General features: G+C 35.5%; 1 protein-coding gene across 1 annotated transcript in view; it reads right to left on the reverse strand.

Moving 5' to 3' along the window:
• The window catches only part of LOC120351541 (beta-alanine transporter-like), a 46756-nt gene that overhangs the window by 17169 nt on the left and 11124 nt on the right, over positions 1-18463 (reverse strand). The window contains exon 4 of the mRNA XM_039429325.1: positions 8744-8907. Within this exon, the coding sequence (XP_039285259.1) occupies positions 8744-8907 (164 nt within the window). The remainder of the gene's footprint in view (positions 1-8743; positions 8908-18463) is intronic.

The following is an 18463-nucleotide window of genomic DNA, read 5'->3' on the forward strand; positions in this document are numbered from 1 at the left end:
AAGTCATTCAACCTCTTGGCATCAACTCCAATTTTACAACACTCTTTCTTCCCCTCCCCGATAGCCTCATTAATACACCTCCAAAGCTTTGAACTATTGGTGTTACATTGTTCTATTTTATCCCTATAATAGTTATCCTTCGCCTCACTTATGAGTCTATTCAATGTATTACGATAAACTCTGTATGTATTTATCGAATCAGCATCTGCAGGGCCTTTTCTTATTTTATCATGCATTTTATCCCGTATAATAATTGATCTTATTATTCCGTCCGTAATCCAAGGTTTTAAGGGACGCTTTCGGCGAGGAATATACTTCTCAGTTTTACTTGAATCCATAAAACCATTTATACGATCCACAAAATTGTCAACTAGGGTATCTATAGTATCATCATTTCCAAAAATAGTATTCCAATTTTCTTTTTCCGATTTTTCAGCAATTAGTTTGTAGTTGTATGCAATTTTAACGTTATTTGTAGGCCTGTTTCTATGTGAAGTGGTTTCAGGATTTTTCTCATTACCCAAGTGTAATAGTACAGAATAATGATCAGTTATTGTTGTTTTGAAAATATTTCCAAAAATATAGTTGAATTTGCTGTTATTTTTGAAAAATATGTGATCTATGCACGATTCAGTTGTGGTCGAGACTCTAGTACTCCCATTTATATAAGACTTATAACCTCTGCTCAGTAAAATATGCAGGTATTCCTGAACCTGTGTGCTAGTTGATTGAATATTAATATTTATATCACCAACCATGCAAACAGTTATTGAATTAGGTATATTATCGAGGAAGTTATTTAGACTGCTGATAAAATTCTCAGTGTTTTGATTTCTAGGTGATCTATAAATTCCTATAATTCTAAAAATTTTTTCATCCGACATTTTCAATTCCAAGCACAAAGAGTTGGCATCAACTATGTTACAGGCAATCTCACAGACATCAATATTATCTCTAACATAAATGCACAGACCGTCGCATTTGTTCATCTTTGAGCATTTATTTACTTCGGTGAAACCTGAGATCTTGTAAGTGAATGGCATGTTCTCGGTATGCCAAGTTTCGGTTAGAACAATTACATGTATATCAGTTTTTAAGCTGTTTATACAACAAATGAGCTGGTTGAAATTTGCATGGAGGCTACGGATATTAGTTGAAAAAATATTTAAAAATTCAACATTTTTTCCATTTATGGAAGGAACAAAATTAATGTAGTCATCGATTTCTGGAGTGAAGTTATCAGTTTCCAGTGATGTAAGGATTTCATCGATATCAGCCATGATCAATTTTGTTAGTATTAGCTTCTCCTTTCAACAACCTTTCTCGATTCCATGACAAAAGCTCTTCTCCTGTCCTGTCCTTCACTCTATCAATTATGTCCTGAACTGCATCATTGTAGCCTGTTGTTAGATACCTGAAACTTTCTGTATGCCTGGATATTGCAACAATAGCATGCGGCACACTGTTATAAATTGTATTGTCTCTTGTGTCAATTCTCACTAATACTACATCCTTTGATGTGAGCCCCTGTGCTTCGTGAATTGTGTTAATTCTTTGAGACTTATATTTTTTCATTGAATCACTTAGAATTTGTTTCTCTTTTTGCGTAAATGTCAGTATCAGAGTATCTTCCTTTAGCTGATGAGTTTCGCCGTTTTTGAAAGTTGGAAGTATAGATTTTGGGGGTTTTTTGTGCTGATTTCGTGGTAGAATGATTGAAGGGCAAAACAGACATCTACAGGACACCGCTTAGTCATTGTTATATATTCCTCAGGCTCACAGAAATCTGAAATTTTGTTCCACTTGGTAACTACTGGAGATCTTTCTATGTAAGGTATCTGGTTGGAGTCACCTACTACTATAATTTCCGTTGCTCCACTCAATTCTGCAATAAATCCGATGTATCCCGCATGCATCATTAGTCCCTCATCAATGTAAACTTTTTCATATTTTTTGCCCGAATTATTAATTATGTAGGATGCTACTGTCCTATAATCTAATTTAAGCTGGATAGATAAGTTCTCTTTTGTGTAACGTCTTGAGACTGATTCTCTTATATCTTTAATGCTTGCTCTAGTTTGAGTTAATACTAGATCTTTTCCTGGCGTGTGTTCTCTTATGATATATGTAGATTTTCCACAGCCAGGTACTCCTTCTATCCAACTGACTTGTGGGAATAGAGGCTTGTTGATGTGTATTTTATTTATTTTAGTTATTAGCTCGCCATCCAGCATAAGTTCTGTATCTTTAGTGACTAATATGTATTTTTCAGTGGTTTTGAACTTATTTTCGGCTTCTAGGAATTCAACATATTTGCCTCCTTCTTCTAGACTATACCCCATTCTGTAAAAGTGTTTGTTTTGAATAAAAATTTCTTCATATCATTATCAAATATGTTCATATTTTTTCTCTTCACAGCATCAATTGTTTTGTTCGTTACGTCTTTGTATATACTATTGAGAACTTCTTTATATATTTTAGCATTTTCAGCATCCGCCTTTTCAAGGAGATTACGCAGGTCTATCATTGTATTAATATATCTTTCGTACTTTGACATACCCTCAAATAAACCAGCAGGATACTCAGTATCGCTGTTATTAAATTGACTGGGTATTTCCAAGTAATCAATATTTCTAATCCCTTGATTATAAAATACAAAGCGAAGGGCTTCATTTTCAAGGACAGAACTCAGCATACTTATTGACGGTATATTATCTTGAATTGAATAGTTAAAAATATCAATTCCTATCACTAAAGGGTAATTATCCAAACTCCACCTGTTAAGTAGAGCAAGCATATTATTAAATCTTAGTTGAGCTTGTTTGCTTGTTTCTACAATGAATACAGGACAGTGAGATTCTACAGAAAAGGCCTTAACATATTTTACCTCAGTGTCAGGAAGTTGTAACCATTCGTTAAAATCAATTTTGGAGCATTGTAAGAATTTTGAAAGCCCCTTAGATAACATCATGCTGTCTCCTTCTTTACATGCAAACGAGATAACTAAATCTACATATTCACCATAATTATAAACAAGATTGATTCTACTTTTTGGGGTTTTAACAGTCATGTTGAACATTTTAAATGTATCTAGTGTTTCACATATATTCTTATTGGTAATATTATTTTGTGTAACAATAGAAACTTTCTGTTTACTGAAGTGTTGCAAGGCACCGAGAAAAATCTTTTTAATACCCATAGTCGGTCTTTTCAACAACCTTCCTCAGCGCCTTTTCATACTCCGGACAGTTTTTGTCACTTACTTTGTGGTTAGCTGGATTGTTACGTTTTTTACAGTTTATACATACTGGTTGTTTATTTAGATTTGGACACGACTTGATATCATGATTGGTCTCTGCACAGTGGCTGCATGTGTTGTGTTCCTGGGAACAGAAACGTCCGATGTGGCCAAGTCCATTGCATTTGAAACACCTACTTACTGATACAAAGTCTTTTACATTGCTTGATGACCAGTCTATAAATACTCTTCTCATATTTTTTAATTTATTTCTAATATCTGCTGCGCATTCTACAACCCAGTTAACCTGCTTCCTATCTTTTGAGCCTATCTTGAAAATTGGTTTAAAAGAATTTCTGAATTTCTCAAGTGAAATATAATCTTGAAAGTTCCTATTGAAAATATCGTTAACTATTTCTTCTTGACTCCACTCGGCAGGTACATTGTATATTACCAATTTAGGTTTAATTTTAGGTGGCTCACTTACCTCGAATTTAGCATCTTGTAGCGTAGAATCGCTAAAAATTTTTTTTATCTACACTAGAGTCCATCACAAGAAGTACTCCTCCGCCATTCACATTGATTGCTTTTTTAACTTTCAAAGAGTTCTCGATAGACATAGTTTTTTTAATAACTTTTTTCAGGTTCTCGCTGGTCTGTTTTTCCGTTCCCTGGATCTCCTTCGGCTTTATTAGGATAGTCTTATCCTTAGGAACCGGCCGGCTCCTCTGCTCACTGGATTTCTCCTTTGTTTCTCCTGGCTTCTTTTCTTCTTTCTTCTTGGGTAGTTGGACCATCTCGGCGTAGCTAGGCTTCTTGATTGGAGTTGAAACTATCAGACTTGATGAAAGCTTCTCAATTTGTTTTTCTATCATGTTAAGTCTTTCATCTACCTTTTTATTTTGCGCGTTTCCCTCACTGCTCACTTCGGTTTTCCCTGCGATTACTGCAAGATTCTCACAAAGCACAAGAAATTCTTTATAGTCTGCTTGACATATTTTTTTCTTATCATACAGCTTTGTGCCCCAATCTTCAAAAGATGCCTTTAGAGTCCAAAGTTGGTTAACCAAATTATTATCTTTATTGGGCTCCATTGATTTTTGAGGATTATCACTTTCACATCTAGTATTTTCACTTTCCTCAAACTCCGATGCTAGAAACTGAGAAAGTTTTTCTGGCGATCCCATTTCATATCGAATTTACAGTATTTAACGTTGTACACAGTTCAATGCTCTGACCTAATTATCACTACTGACGAAATTTTTGTACACTCACACAAAAATTTGCTGACTACACTAAACTACGACGAACAATTAAAACAATGTTCTCTCTACGACTTCTGAATTGCTACTGAGAGATCTAAAAAGATCTAGAAAGATCTAATTGTAATCATTTTTTTAATTGTTAATCAATTCCATCAACTAACCATGAACTTACTGAAATAAATACTTCAATTCTCATGTGTTCAATTAATAGAATTGTATGAAAAATCTACAGTGTTAGTCATATCTGAATTCACAGAGTTCGATTGTTGTTGGCAAGAAACATGTTATCCCACGCAGAAATCATTGTTATTTTACTAAATGATAGGATAAGTTGAATAGTTTCCCTTCCAGGGGGAGTTTTGACAAACCTAATAACTGATTTTTCATTTGAAAATACATCGAAAAGGTGCATGAGACTTTATTTTTTTGTTCAGCTTGCCAAAATACCCTTCATTCCAATATTAAAATCTCCGACTGACTGTACACTTAATCAATCATTCTATTAGGGCTCCAATAATTTTGGAATTGTCATTAAATAAGAATGGAAGAGAATAATTTATACATGTAAAAATATCAACACCTTTGTTCAAAGACATATTAACTGCATGCGTATTCATATTGCCGATACAGCGTTGATAAAACTGAAGACGTTTATTTAGCACTTTGTCTCAAAAAATAATAATCCATGCCACGTGTAGGCCTATACATAGCATCAGAAAAACGAAGTTTCCAAACTATGTTTTTTCTAAAGGTGCATTTTCGTTTGTGCGTAAATTTCTGCAGTCGACGATGGCAAGCATGGTTGACATTCATATTGTCCAAATGCATTTTTAAGTGTGCTAAAACAGCTGATCAAATAACTTCATTTTTTTGTCTTTATTATTGAAGAATCAAAAATTTTAAACTATATCAACATATTGTCATTTAAAAGTATAAAAAAGTTTAAGCTCAACCTGCCCCATTAAAACATAATCTTTTAGGTTATGTAGACGAATTGAAATCCACCCAATCTGAGATTCTCTCCCTGTTGTGGTCGAGGACGGCATTTACGCACAAAGGAATTCCCAGCTTAAACAGATGTTTTTGAGATAATTTTTTTGATGCAGCTCTTTCACATTCACCATATTATTATACAGAGTTTGTAAAATTAAAAATATTTATTAATATCAAAACAATACAATTATTATATCAATAAGAATATGATAATAATAATATTTTTATTGAAAATATTGATCAATATTATCAAAACAATATTATCGAAGTTAAGTGGGATCAGGTAGAGAGCAATAATAAAACAGAACAGCTGTTTTTTTAATTCTATCATAAATGATTTGGTGAATTCGCTGAATGAAATCGTATGTCCCATAAATGAAATTTGAACAATAATCATGAAAAATCTAGAAGGAGAATTGAAATTTGGGCTCCGAGGTGCATGAGATTGATATTTTTAGAATCTATGTGCAAAATTTGGAGATCTAAAACATCCCACTTTTTCCGGTATGCAATCCACAAGTTGACATGTTTTGATGCGAACAAACGAACACAAGATCAAACACAACCCTACTCTTTCTTATTATATAGAAGATAAAGTTAACGACTGCAAGAGAGACTGCTCTGGAACAGAATAGTGGTGGAACTATGATAGCGCCAGAAGTGTCTCAAACACAATAGGTACTACATGAACTTTTTGAAGGTGATTTGAAAACAAAAAAGCTAAAACAACAGAGCTGAAAGTTGTCAACCTTATCATTCTACCTCCATTCAGAGAGACTTTTGTTTGAGCCGAATGTAAATCTATATTATATAAAAATTAATGTCTGTTTGTGTGTTTGTTCCCTATAGACTTGAATACTACTTGACATAACGGCATCAAACTTTGGGAATATGTTGTCTGAATATTGGGGATTTGTTTCTGAACATCAAGAAAGGAAAGGTGATCATGATTCAAGATCATATTGTGATTATATGATTTAGCATCTAAAGTTACAAGCTGTAATAAACACGTCACCCTGTGATAAATTGTGTACTGGCATTAAAACGGTAGTTTGGAGTTGAAGTGTAGTTGACTGGTACCAGCTGTAGATAATGGTTCCTTAGAAGACCTATACAAATAATTATCACTCCCCTATCATTGAGAAACTAGAAAATGTTGAGAAAAAAATTATTCAGTTTTATGGTGAATTATGGTGAATATGATGAAAAATTATTCACCAATTATTCTTATGTGAAAGAGAGTTGTTAATAATCAACCTCATGAGAGAGAGTTGTTCATATTGCATTTATTGATTACTGACATAATAATTTTTTTTTGAATTTAGCTTAGCTTATATTCATCCTAAAATGGAAGATGGAAAGAATATGGAATTCTGTGTGATTCATTGTACATCACATGTTTCCTGGACCATCTATTGACAATCAACAACAATGAAAACATTGAATATTTATCGTTGAATCACTGATTCAACCTATCTGTTTTTTTAATTCAACACTTTACTGATAGATATTATTACCAATTGATAGAGAAGAATATGTTTTCGGAATAATGAATGCTGCATGACAAAGCACATATGAAGTCCGTATTGAGATGTGAATAAAAATATTGATTGTCAGATAAATTTCATGATTCACCAAATAAAGTCAAGTGTGACATGAGATACATTAACTCTTTAGCGGTATGAAGTTTTCCGGGTAAGCTAGTTGTAAATAAAGCTTTTTTATTAATAGTCAACGCTGAAAAAAGACAGGCTCAATCACTAGGAATACTATAAATTCGATGAGGGACCAGAAAGCCATTAATTTTGAGTAGTTCAATCACTTCCATTATGGACACTGGATACATTATGGACAATCAATACATATGACATTTACTAGCTACAGAATAAAAAACTTTTGATTGCAGTGACCCCGACTACCACAATATGAATAAACATTTGGATCAAATATAAGGAATTACTCACATCTCTCATCAACTCGTACTTTTTATTCACAAAATATTAAGAAAAATATATATATAAGTTATATCAAATGAACTCACAGTTAGTACTCAAGTTTGTCTTTTTCTGGCCGTGCTACAAATAAATGTAGGTATATGTTTGACATTTTGTTTTTATAATCTTGTTTTAAGCAAGAAAGTTACCAATGTAATTTTCTAAGGCAATGAAATTTTAATTCGAAAAAAGAATAATTATCAACAAACTCCTAACCAATGAAAATCTCTGTGCTCTGTTCCAATCGGAATGTATGAGACTCCATTATACAGCTGATAGAAGGCGCAAACCGAACTGGCCAAGCATACAACAATGGAACATACACGTGGCAAGCTCGCGCTCTCGATAAACACAAAATTAATTCGATCAGCTGATTGAGAAGATTATTTTAAGCTTCCCAATGATTACAACATATGTTGGAATATCATGTGTCAATTATTTCAGTCCCATATGGCGTTCACCTTACCTCAGACCAGTTATAGAATAGACACGGCTCATTGTATATTCATACTGAAAGTCGATGAAGCCAACATCTAATGCCATATCACCATATCGTGATGTCAGCATCGGATAAAAAACAATGTAAACAAACTCTGCAGAAAACTTTCCTATCCGATGCTGACGTCACGATATGGTGATATGGCAGTAGATGTTGGCTTCAGAGGCTAGACTTTCCAGCGTATCTATTCTATAACTGGTCTAAGCACCTTACCATGTTCATAACCTTACTTAATAGGATCCTTTTTTATCCTTTGAAACCTTTAGAGGAAAAATATCACAAAATCCGTTCTTAGTACGCGTCTAGCATGTTTGAAGAATATTTGTGCAAAGTTTCAAGTCTGTAGGCCAATTAGTTTGAGCTATAGTGTGATTTTACAACAGAATTTTCGAAAAATTCCCTCTCCTGAACCCCCCTGTGCTCCTGATCGGAATTTTTCTGCATAGATCTAATTTTTTTCGTAGCTGAACGAAAAAGTTCCTCATGACTTTGCTGTGCAATGAGCGGTTAAAAAGTACAGAATTTTGGGGGGCCCAAGCTCCCTCAGGGGGGCAAATTTCTGAAAATCCTTTCTTAGTGGATGTTTTGAAGCTAACATAGACAATTGTGCAAAATTTCAAGTTTTTAGGCTCAGTAGTTTGGGCTGTGGTGTGATTTCAGTCCGTCGGGGCTTAGCCTTCTATAGATATAGATAGTTAAGTATATAAGTTAGTTACTGTACAATGACTGTGTCATAAATGCAAAAAGATCTGACCTTGAGGGACAGCAGAAGGTCCAGTCTTTGCCGAAATTTTCACCGTCCTCCAGTGTTTGAGGAAGATGCTCTCGCAGCGTTTCAGGAAGCAGGAGGCTCACTGCTCCTCCCGCTACTAGCAGAGCTCCCATTATCACCAGTGGAAGGACTAGCATCTCCTCTCCCTGAAATAGTACGGACTCAGTTCAGAAACCATCCAAGCATTTTTCAGTTCCAGTAATGAAGTACTGTATCAAATACTCTACTGCATTTTGTATTATTACGCTCCTTGTGGGGTTCTGATGATATTTTAGCAATGCCCCAGATGGAGACGTCACACATATGAAAAATCTTATATTGAGTCCTCGGTGTTATAACCTTTAATTTGTAAGCATGTGAATGAACACTATAAAACACCAAATTGAGTGAGTCAGTACAAGATTTAATACAATCGTCCAAATCTCAGGAGGCATAAACTCTCGCACACCCTTGATTCGTCCACTGACTGATTGTATGAGAATAATATTCTTCAATGTTGTTTTCCATCACGAACTGCTTATTATTAAATCACTTTTTGCTATTAGAAAAAACGCCTAGCAGTCAGATATTTTACAATAAATGAATTAATCACTCACTGTGACAACGAGATCTGTCGACAGGTTCGCCATCTTCTTGGTTGTACTCATAGACAAGAAGAAGGATAGGATGGCAATTTTTAGTGTGCTGTTGGTGTCTATTGGATTAGTGTCTGTTGGTGCTGTTGATGTCTCTTGGTATCTATTGGGTTTGTTGTGGCTGAGAAGGTAATCAAAGAGGATGTGGGATTTGAAGTTGGTTTGTTCGTTTAATATACATTGTCTATTGCTTTTAAATTGGGTGTATATCTCAAACTGTTCTATTGTGTCTAATTCTGGTCCTTTGTTTTTTCTAATGGCAAAAAGAGAATAATATTCTTTAGTAAATGTAGGTTGTAGTGTAGCGATTGCTAGACACTAGATTCGGTGACCATAAACTATTACCTGTGTTGGAAACAGTATATACAATCAAACAGGTCGAGCAAATGGGTAGTAAATGTAGTAAATGTAGTCAAACAGGTAGTAAATGTAGGTTGTAGTGTAGCGATTGCTAGACACTAGATTCGGTGACCATAAACTATTACCTGTGTTGGAAACAGTATATACAATCAAACAGGTCGAGCAAAAACCTCCATGCATATAATTTGCTGGACTGTGCCTCTAATAAATCCTGAAGGGCTAGGATAGGTTCGATAGACCAAATACCATTCAGAAAATATTTTGAGAGCAGAATCTTTTTTTTGAACTTTATGCTCTACTGTGTGAAATTATTACTGCAGCTGCTTCTGCTCTATGGTGAGAAATTTACTTCTAAGTTAGGTGAGGTTGGGCACAGATAAAAGCTGATATATTAGGAGGTAAAGACAGATAATATATGATCTCGATCTGACCCCATTCAATATTTCCACTTAGATCTGTTCCTTTATCCAGATTTGGATCAATTATTTCAATGATCGTCCTTGATTGACTCCCAACAAGTATGAACGTGCCAGGCACAAAATCTTAAGGGCTAAAGAGAAATAATCGAACTCAGGAAGCAGAATATTAAATTTGAAATATAATAGAATAGATTTTATTCCTTTAAGCATACAGATTACACAATCGGAAACGTCACAATGTTCAATAAATACAATAATAAAAAAACAATCGAACAATCATAGTATGATTCAGCTCATACATAAATAATGTTACAAATATATATATATATATCTATATATATATTATATATATATATATATATATAATATATATATATATATATAACAAATGTATTCTCATACACTAAAATTATTGCCAACCTAATATTGATACATTTTGGAATATTTAGGAATAATTACTAATTATATCCCTATCCATATCAAAAAATTCCGACAGTGAGTATAGAGGATTTTCTGTCAAGAGAGTTTTCAATCTACGTTTGAACAGAGAAACTGGTTCTCACTGAAGCAGGAAACTTATTGAAGATTGTCAAAGAAATTAGCTTCGAATTCATTTGCACTCTCCTTAGCCTAGTATAAGGAACATCAATTTGCTGACTATTTCTTGTATCATACTGATGAAAGTCCTCCCTACATGGAAATGATTCAATATTTTTTCTCACATTCAGTGACAGCAAAAAGACAAATAAGCTATAAACAGTCATTATTTCTTGGTCAATGAACAACGGTTTGCAGTGGTCCAGGTAGTTAGCATCAGAAATAATTCTAACTGCCCTTTTCTGAATTAGCAGGATTTTTTGGGTATCATGAGCACATCCCCATAAGGATAGGCCATACAAAAACGTGCTTTGATAAAAGGCAAAGTAGGTTACCCTCAAATAATGCCTTGGGACACACTCCTTCAATCTGCGTAAAAGGTAGAGAACCCGGCTCAACCTAGAACAGACATAGTCTATATGAGGGCTCCAGGTTAGTCTTTGATCCAAATTTATACCAAGAATCTTAACACTTCTTATATCTCTAGCATCATCTACTTGTCTCAATTCTAGAATAATTGTTTGCGTCTTCGTACTATTAAGAAGCAGATAATTGGCTTTGAACCACAAACTCGCTTCCTCCTGGCAACTGGACATTTTTGACGTGACAATGTCTTATAAATTGGTTTGCCGGGTGACACTTCAAGAAACTGCGTTACGTTCCCACGTTATGCGCTCACAATGAGAGCGAGTGAGAGCGTTCGTTTCGGTTCACGGTCGTCTGGAAAGAGCACGAATAGGAGCAGTGGCGAGCAACGCAGCCTGCAGCAATCCGAAGGCATTCACCTGGAGAGAGAGTGAAACGGAGCAGTCAACCTGCGCAGGCGCCGCAAGCAATCTCCTGCGACTACGCCTGCTTAGGTGAATCACTGAACTCTATACTAACTATGTTAGTATAGAGTTCACTGAGGTGAATAAGTGGATAGGTTATGTTGTAGTAATCACAATAATGCATAATCACATAATCATGCATAAGTGAATAGGTTATGTTGTAGTAATCACAATGTTGTGGTTCAGTTCGAGATTCTTTGTATAAATTAATGTTTTAAATATAATTCTTTGTATAAATAATGTTTTAAATAATTGTTACTATTATTTCATCCTTCTTCCTACTATACGAATGAATATTCACATTAGAATTATTTTACCACTGAAGTCGTTGTCACATAAAACTTTCGCCCGTATACCGACTTTACAGGCAACCATACAATTTTTTCTTTCAGGGCTTTAACTCCAGAATCTGTGAAGAGCATGGATGTGTCGTCGGCATAGCCAACTATTTTGGAACCAGTACTATAACCAATATCGTTCATCATTACCAAAAACATCATGGGCCCAAGGATTGTGTTGTGTGTGTGTGTGTGGTGTGTGTGTGTGTGGTGTGTGTGTGTGTGTGTGTGTGTGGTGTGTGTGTGTGTGTGTTGTGTGTGTGTGTGTGTGTGTTGTGTGTGTGTGTTTGGTGTGTGTGTGTGTGTGTGGTGTGTGTGTGTGTGTGTGTGTGTGTTGTGTGTGTGTGTGTGTGTGTGTGTGTGTGTGTGTGTGTGTGTGTGTGTGTGTGTGGTGTGTGTGTGGTGTGTGTGTGTGTGTGTGTGTGTGTGTATGAGTGTGTGTGTGTATATGAGTGTATGTGCGTCTGCGTCTGTGTACACGATATCTCATCTACCAGTTAACGGAATGACTTGAAATTCAGAACGTAAGGTCCTTACACTATAATGATCCGACACGAACAATTTCGATCAAATTCAATCCAAGATGGCCTCATCTATGGGGCTTTGCCCCATCTATGCAAAGTTCGATTTTAGATTCTCAATTATTATCAGCCTTCATATAACTTTGAACAAAACATTTCAAGTGGATAAGATTCAGCATGAAAATCTTTGCCAACATGGATTAAACAGGTTTGCCAACATGGATTAAACATAATTGAAATTTCCCACTCACTTTTAGCATGGTGTGTATGTCGTTACCATACGGTAACGCTGGGATAATATGGGTTGAAAATAACCTAAAATTGAAAATAAGCTTGAAATCCGAGAAAATGTGATTAAATTATTGCAAACTTTTGGCAACTGTTGGTTCTAGTAAATCATTCACTACGAAGAGATAGCAGACCTCGTGTGTTTCCAGCGTTATTGACCTATCACCAGCTGTATCATATCTTTGAATAGTAGACTTGAGATGTGCGAGTACACTAGCGTCAGGTGATCAATATTCATAACGGCAAGGAAAGTTGTGTGAATGCGCCACACCAGATTTTTATGAAATTAAGTGGAAGTATAAATACATATAATAACACACATGCTTGTAATAATAATTATTTTTTTTTCTTAATCACATTACTATTGCTATCTAGTCTTGAGACTAATGAGCAAATTTTATCAAACCTAATTTACCAATTGTATATAATATGGACTACAGTGAAACTCTCTTTAGAATTTCTTACTGCTACCTACTAATAATTATTATGTACATCTATTAACTGTACTACTCAAGCTAGATTTCACTCAATCACTGCTTTGCTCTTTCACTAGACACCACTTTCACTGCACACCAATTCAAATGGTTTCCTTCTTTTCAGTCTCCGCACCAACCCTCCGTTGTCTAGCAGCTGGATTGCCTCGACGTTCGTGTGTTGGTGGAGCCGTTCTTCATGACTTTCTGCATACCTTTGAATCTCACAGGATACCATGTTGACTCCCAGGTCCCTATGGATGTCGCTGTTCCGCACATACCAGGGAGCATCAACGATGTTTCGGAGCACCTTGTTCTGGAATCTTTGTATGATGGTGACGTTGCTCTGTTTGGTGCAGCCCCATAGTTGTATTCCATAGGTCCAAACAGTTTGAAGATCTGCTTGTAGAGGAGCAATTTGTTTGGTATTGAAAGTGATGAGTTTCTTCCAATAAGCCAGTAGAATTTCTTGTATTTTATGTTCAGTTCTTCTTTTTTCTTTTTGACATGCTCTTTCCAGCGAAGCTTAGCATCAAGAGTCATACCTAGGTATTTAGCTTGATTTTCATGTGGTATATTATTCCATTGATGTTGATTGGAAGGTACACAGCTCTCTTGTTGGTGAAGTTAACATGAATCGACTTTTCCTCATTGAGCTTCATTCTCCACTTTTTGGTCCAGTCTTGTATCTTGTTGACAGATCTCTGAAGCTTCGCTGTTGCAATACCAACATCACTGTCTACTGCTAGTAGGGCGGTGTCATCTGCGAACGTGGCTGTGGTATTCTCCTCCAAATTAGGGATATCACTAGTGAAGAGAAGGTAAAGGACTGGTCCTAAAACACTTCCTTGCGGAACTCCTGCTTTTATCTCTCTTAGATCAGAATATGAATCTTCATATTTGACTCTAAAGTACCTTCCTGTCAAATATGATTGCAATATTTCTGTAAATTGCTTAGGAAGCATTTTCTTCAGTTTATAAAGAAGTCCCTCATGCCATACTTTGTCAAAAGCTTGCCCTATGTCGAGAAAAACTGCTGAACAAACCTTTTTTTCTTCCAAGCTCTTCTCTATTATATTAACTATCCTATGTACTTGATCAATTGTGGAGTGTTTTTTCTGAAACAAATTGATGATTAGGAATTAATTGCTTTCTCTCAATTATTGGCTTGAGTCTACTCAATAATATCCTCTCAAACAACTTTGATAACACAGGTAACAATGAAATTGGTCTGTATGAAGCTACTTCATGTGGTTCTTTTCCTGGCTTGAGTAACATTATAACTTCAGCTACTTTCCAGACTCCTGGTACAAATCTGAGTCTGAATGAAGCATTCAGGATGTTTGTTAGCTTGATGAGTGCTTTCCTTGGTAGATGCTTCAGGACTAAGCCAGTTATCAGGTCAAATCCTGGAGTTTTCTTAGCATTCATAAGTTTTATTTCCTTTCTCACTTCTTCTACTGGGACATTCATTAGTTCTTGATTTTCCTGCATGATGTTACCTTCAATTTCTAGATCTTCTTGAGCTGCAACGTTTGGCTGGAAGACATTCACAAGATGATCAGCAAATGCCTGTGCCTTTTCTTCATTATTCTTGGCCCATTGTCTATTCAGTTCCTAATAGGGGGAACTTGTTGGATGGGTGTTTTCATTTTCTTAGAAGCCTTCCATAGTGAGTAATCAGTGTTGCCTTGTCCTGTCAAATTACTCAAGTAACTGTTGATTGATTGATTTTTAATAAACTGTATCTCTCTTTTCAGTTCCTGTGTGAGAGTATTCAGTAATCTTTTATCTTGAGGAGAACGTGAATGCTGCCACCTCCTTCTAGCTCTTCTTTTCTCTGCAATCATTTCTCTTATTTCCAATGGATAATTATTTCCTACTGTTCTTCGTTCCTAGTCTGCGGAGTATTACACCAGGCTGCCTGGTGTATATCAGTAACAATTTTTCCAGCTCCTCATCTATTTGATCTGCAGTTGTTAATGGTGAATTCAGGTTAATTCTTTCCTCCAACACTTGCTGAAAGCCATCCCAATCTGTATACTTATTAACTAGTGTGGGATAATTATTTTGTTTTGTAAAATAGTGTCACTCAACTTCAGAATAATTGGAGAGTGGTCTGAATTGAGATCAAAACTTTCCTTTACTTGCAAATAGTTTACTGAAATGTTTTTGATTATGAAAAAGTCTATGAGATCAGGTATCTTACTTGTATCTGTAGGCCAATAAGTTGGTTTTCCAGTTGAAAGAGATTCACATCTTGACTCTCTTACAGCTTCGTAAAGTACCTTGCCCTTATGAGTTGTTAATCGTGATCCCCAATGAATGTGTTTTGAATTGAAGTCACCGCCAAGGATAAATCCCACATATCAAACATTGATAGATGATCTTCTTTTCTGAATGAATATCGAGGAGGACAGTAGACAGCTGCAACTACAAATCGATAATTAACTGCTTCCACACATACTCCTATCATTTGAATTCGTTCAGTTTCTAATTTAACGTGTTCATTATGCTGAATGCTCCCTTTGATTATGATTGAACTCCCCCCTCTCGCAACATTGTTGGGATGTAAGGCATGATAGGTCCTGTAACCTTTAAATTTTCATGAGATTTGGTAGGAATAATTTTAATTACGCGACATTACATTGTACTCCATTTATTATACTGAAATGTATCTAAATGATCCGGCAAAAACGCCGGACGGCAGCTTCGCCGGCTGTCGTGTGTTCTGAATGCTAATTGCCGCCGGGTCCGGCGAAAACGCCGGACGGCGATTTCGCCGGATCGTGTGTCCCTGCACTTAGTGGTCTTTCGCGTACAATCATCGCATGCTTGGATGCTTGCCAAGACGTGCACTGTTGCCAATCTGCCCTGTTGCCAAGTCACAAATGGAATGTTTTTAATTTTCCAACTCGATTCTGTCCACTGGTGCGGTGTTCAATCACTATATTAGCGCGCATTCATAGTTCAGCAGCAACAGCAGGCCTCTGCTCCCGGCATCGTTCAGTCTCCCTTCTCGGCTTTAGGGGTTGAATTTTCCGGCACTCTCTAAAAGTTGTTGAGTAGTTATTTTTAGTGTTATTTTTATTATTTAGTAGTGTTTCTTCCCTCTGTGACCTCACATAAAAGAGGAGACTTTTCTTCAAATCAAGACCAAGTATCATTTTGAGTTACCGAGACACACAGTTTTGAATATAGAAATCGGTCATTTTTCTATGCATTGAAATATGGGCTAAAATACACTAAAGGAGGAATTTCCTTTTTTTTTTTACAAATTTTGGTGTTATGATACATGATTTTCAACCGCCTTGACGAGCTGATATGAACGAGCTGTAGTACGAGGAGATGTGATCATTCAGTCAAAAGTTATAAGTGATTAAAGTTTTGAACCTGGACGTATCCTTATGTGTGCCCCCACTAGGAAATACTGAAATCTAACGAGTGATTCTCATTGAACATAACACTCGTAAGGTGATTTCAGCCGAAAAATGTTTCTTTTTTTAGGAAGGCCATGATAAGGTATTATAATGAGAATTTGAATTTTGGCTGTAGGACATGATTTTCTATTTTTGGGTGTATTCCCCCTCCCACCACTACTAAATTCAAAAATAGGTACCTAAGGAATTCTGTTCAGAATTAATATTGTTGATTCACATGATGTGTGGCTTTCTATCAATACTAGAAAAAGATCCTAGTTGTATAGGGTAGAAGTGGTAGATTTGCATAATTTTGAAAATCCCTTAAAAACCCTCCTTTTTTGGAAACTCTTAGCTCCAGAATCAAAAATCGTAGAGTCCTGCGCAAACACTCAATTTATTGGAAATTTTATTATCTTTGATATTTCAGGGAATGCTTTTTCTCGAACAGTTAAAGGTTCTCAAGATTAAATGGAAAACTTGAAAAAAGTCCAAAATTTTGGGAGTTTTGGGGGTGAAGCCGCCCTCTGGCGTGTCAGAAAATTTCAGATTAGAATTCAGCGTCCAAAATACATATAGAATCGTCGCGAAAAAATCTTTCGGGCTGTTTCCTGAAAAACGACCATTTGACTGGACTATTATACAATACAGAAAAAAGTAATGAAGCATTACAATAATTACTTGATTACTGTGTGGTAAATTTGAAAGATTGAGATTGGATCATTTGATATTTTTCACAAATTTTTGACAAGAGAAGTTTTTTCTTCTGTAAAATTCACTAGAGTTTGCGATGTTGTTTATAATTGCATTCCCATTTCAGAGACATTAATATCATCATGAGACGCCTTCGAAATTAAAATAATTATTAGATTAAAATGTACATTACAATATTTAACTTATCATTGTGCTTTTAAGAAAATTAGGTAGCAAGGAAACTCAATTGTATTTTTTATGCTTTATATTGAGTTACACTTAGAAAAATATAACATTGTAAAGGTGGGGAAAAGCATTAAAATTAACTACATTAGGATATATATATTTTATACCTTGATTTTTCAGACATGATTCAAAATGTTGACATAAAATATGAAAAAAATCATGCCCCCCCAAAAATGTTGATGGCGCAAACTGCGCCATGCCACCCCCCCTTGTGGGCACCCCTGCTTCTTATATCTCTTGCATCATCTACTTGTCTCAATTCCAGAATAATTGTTTGCGTCTTCGTACTATTAAGAAGCAGATGATTTGCTTTGAACCACAAACTCGCTTCCTCCTGGCAACTGGACATCTTTTCTTTCAGGGCTTTAATTCCAGAATCTGTGAAGAACATGGATGTGTCGTCGGCATAGCCAACTATTTTGGAACCAGTACTATAACCAATATCGTTCATCATTACCAAAAACATCATGGGCCCAAGGATTGTGTGAGTGTGTGTGTGTGTGTGTGTGTTGTCACGTGGTAATTTGAAACCACCAAATATTTCTAAATGAGCCAATAAAATGTAATAGAACTATAAAATTGGAAAGAAGGTTAGACCTATCTAAAGAGTAAATCAACTCAAATCAAGCATTACTAGTGATTAGGAGTAATAGCATTATCAACAACGATAAGAAAATATGTATTATTGTGATTTAATAATTATGAGAACTCATTGGTAAGATCAAAAAATTATAAAGCGGCATAATTATTATTGGCGGATTACAAAAATAAAAAATAAAATAAAATGCATGAACATTGAGGTTAGAGTTACTTGTTTACGTTTTGAAAAGAATTAGTCGATCTTGGATAAATCGATAATTATTCGAACCATACTGAATGAATC

This window comes from Nilaparvata lugens, chromosome 5 (genome assembly GCF_014356525.2).
Source record: "Nilaparvata lugens isolate BPH chromosome 5, ASM1435652v1, whole genome shotgun sequence".
NCBI lineage: Eukaryota > Metazoa > Arthropoda > Insecta > Hemiptera > Delphacidae > Nilaparvata > Nilaparvata lugens.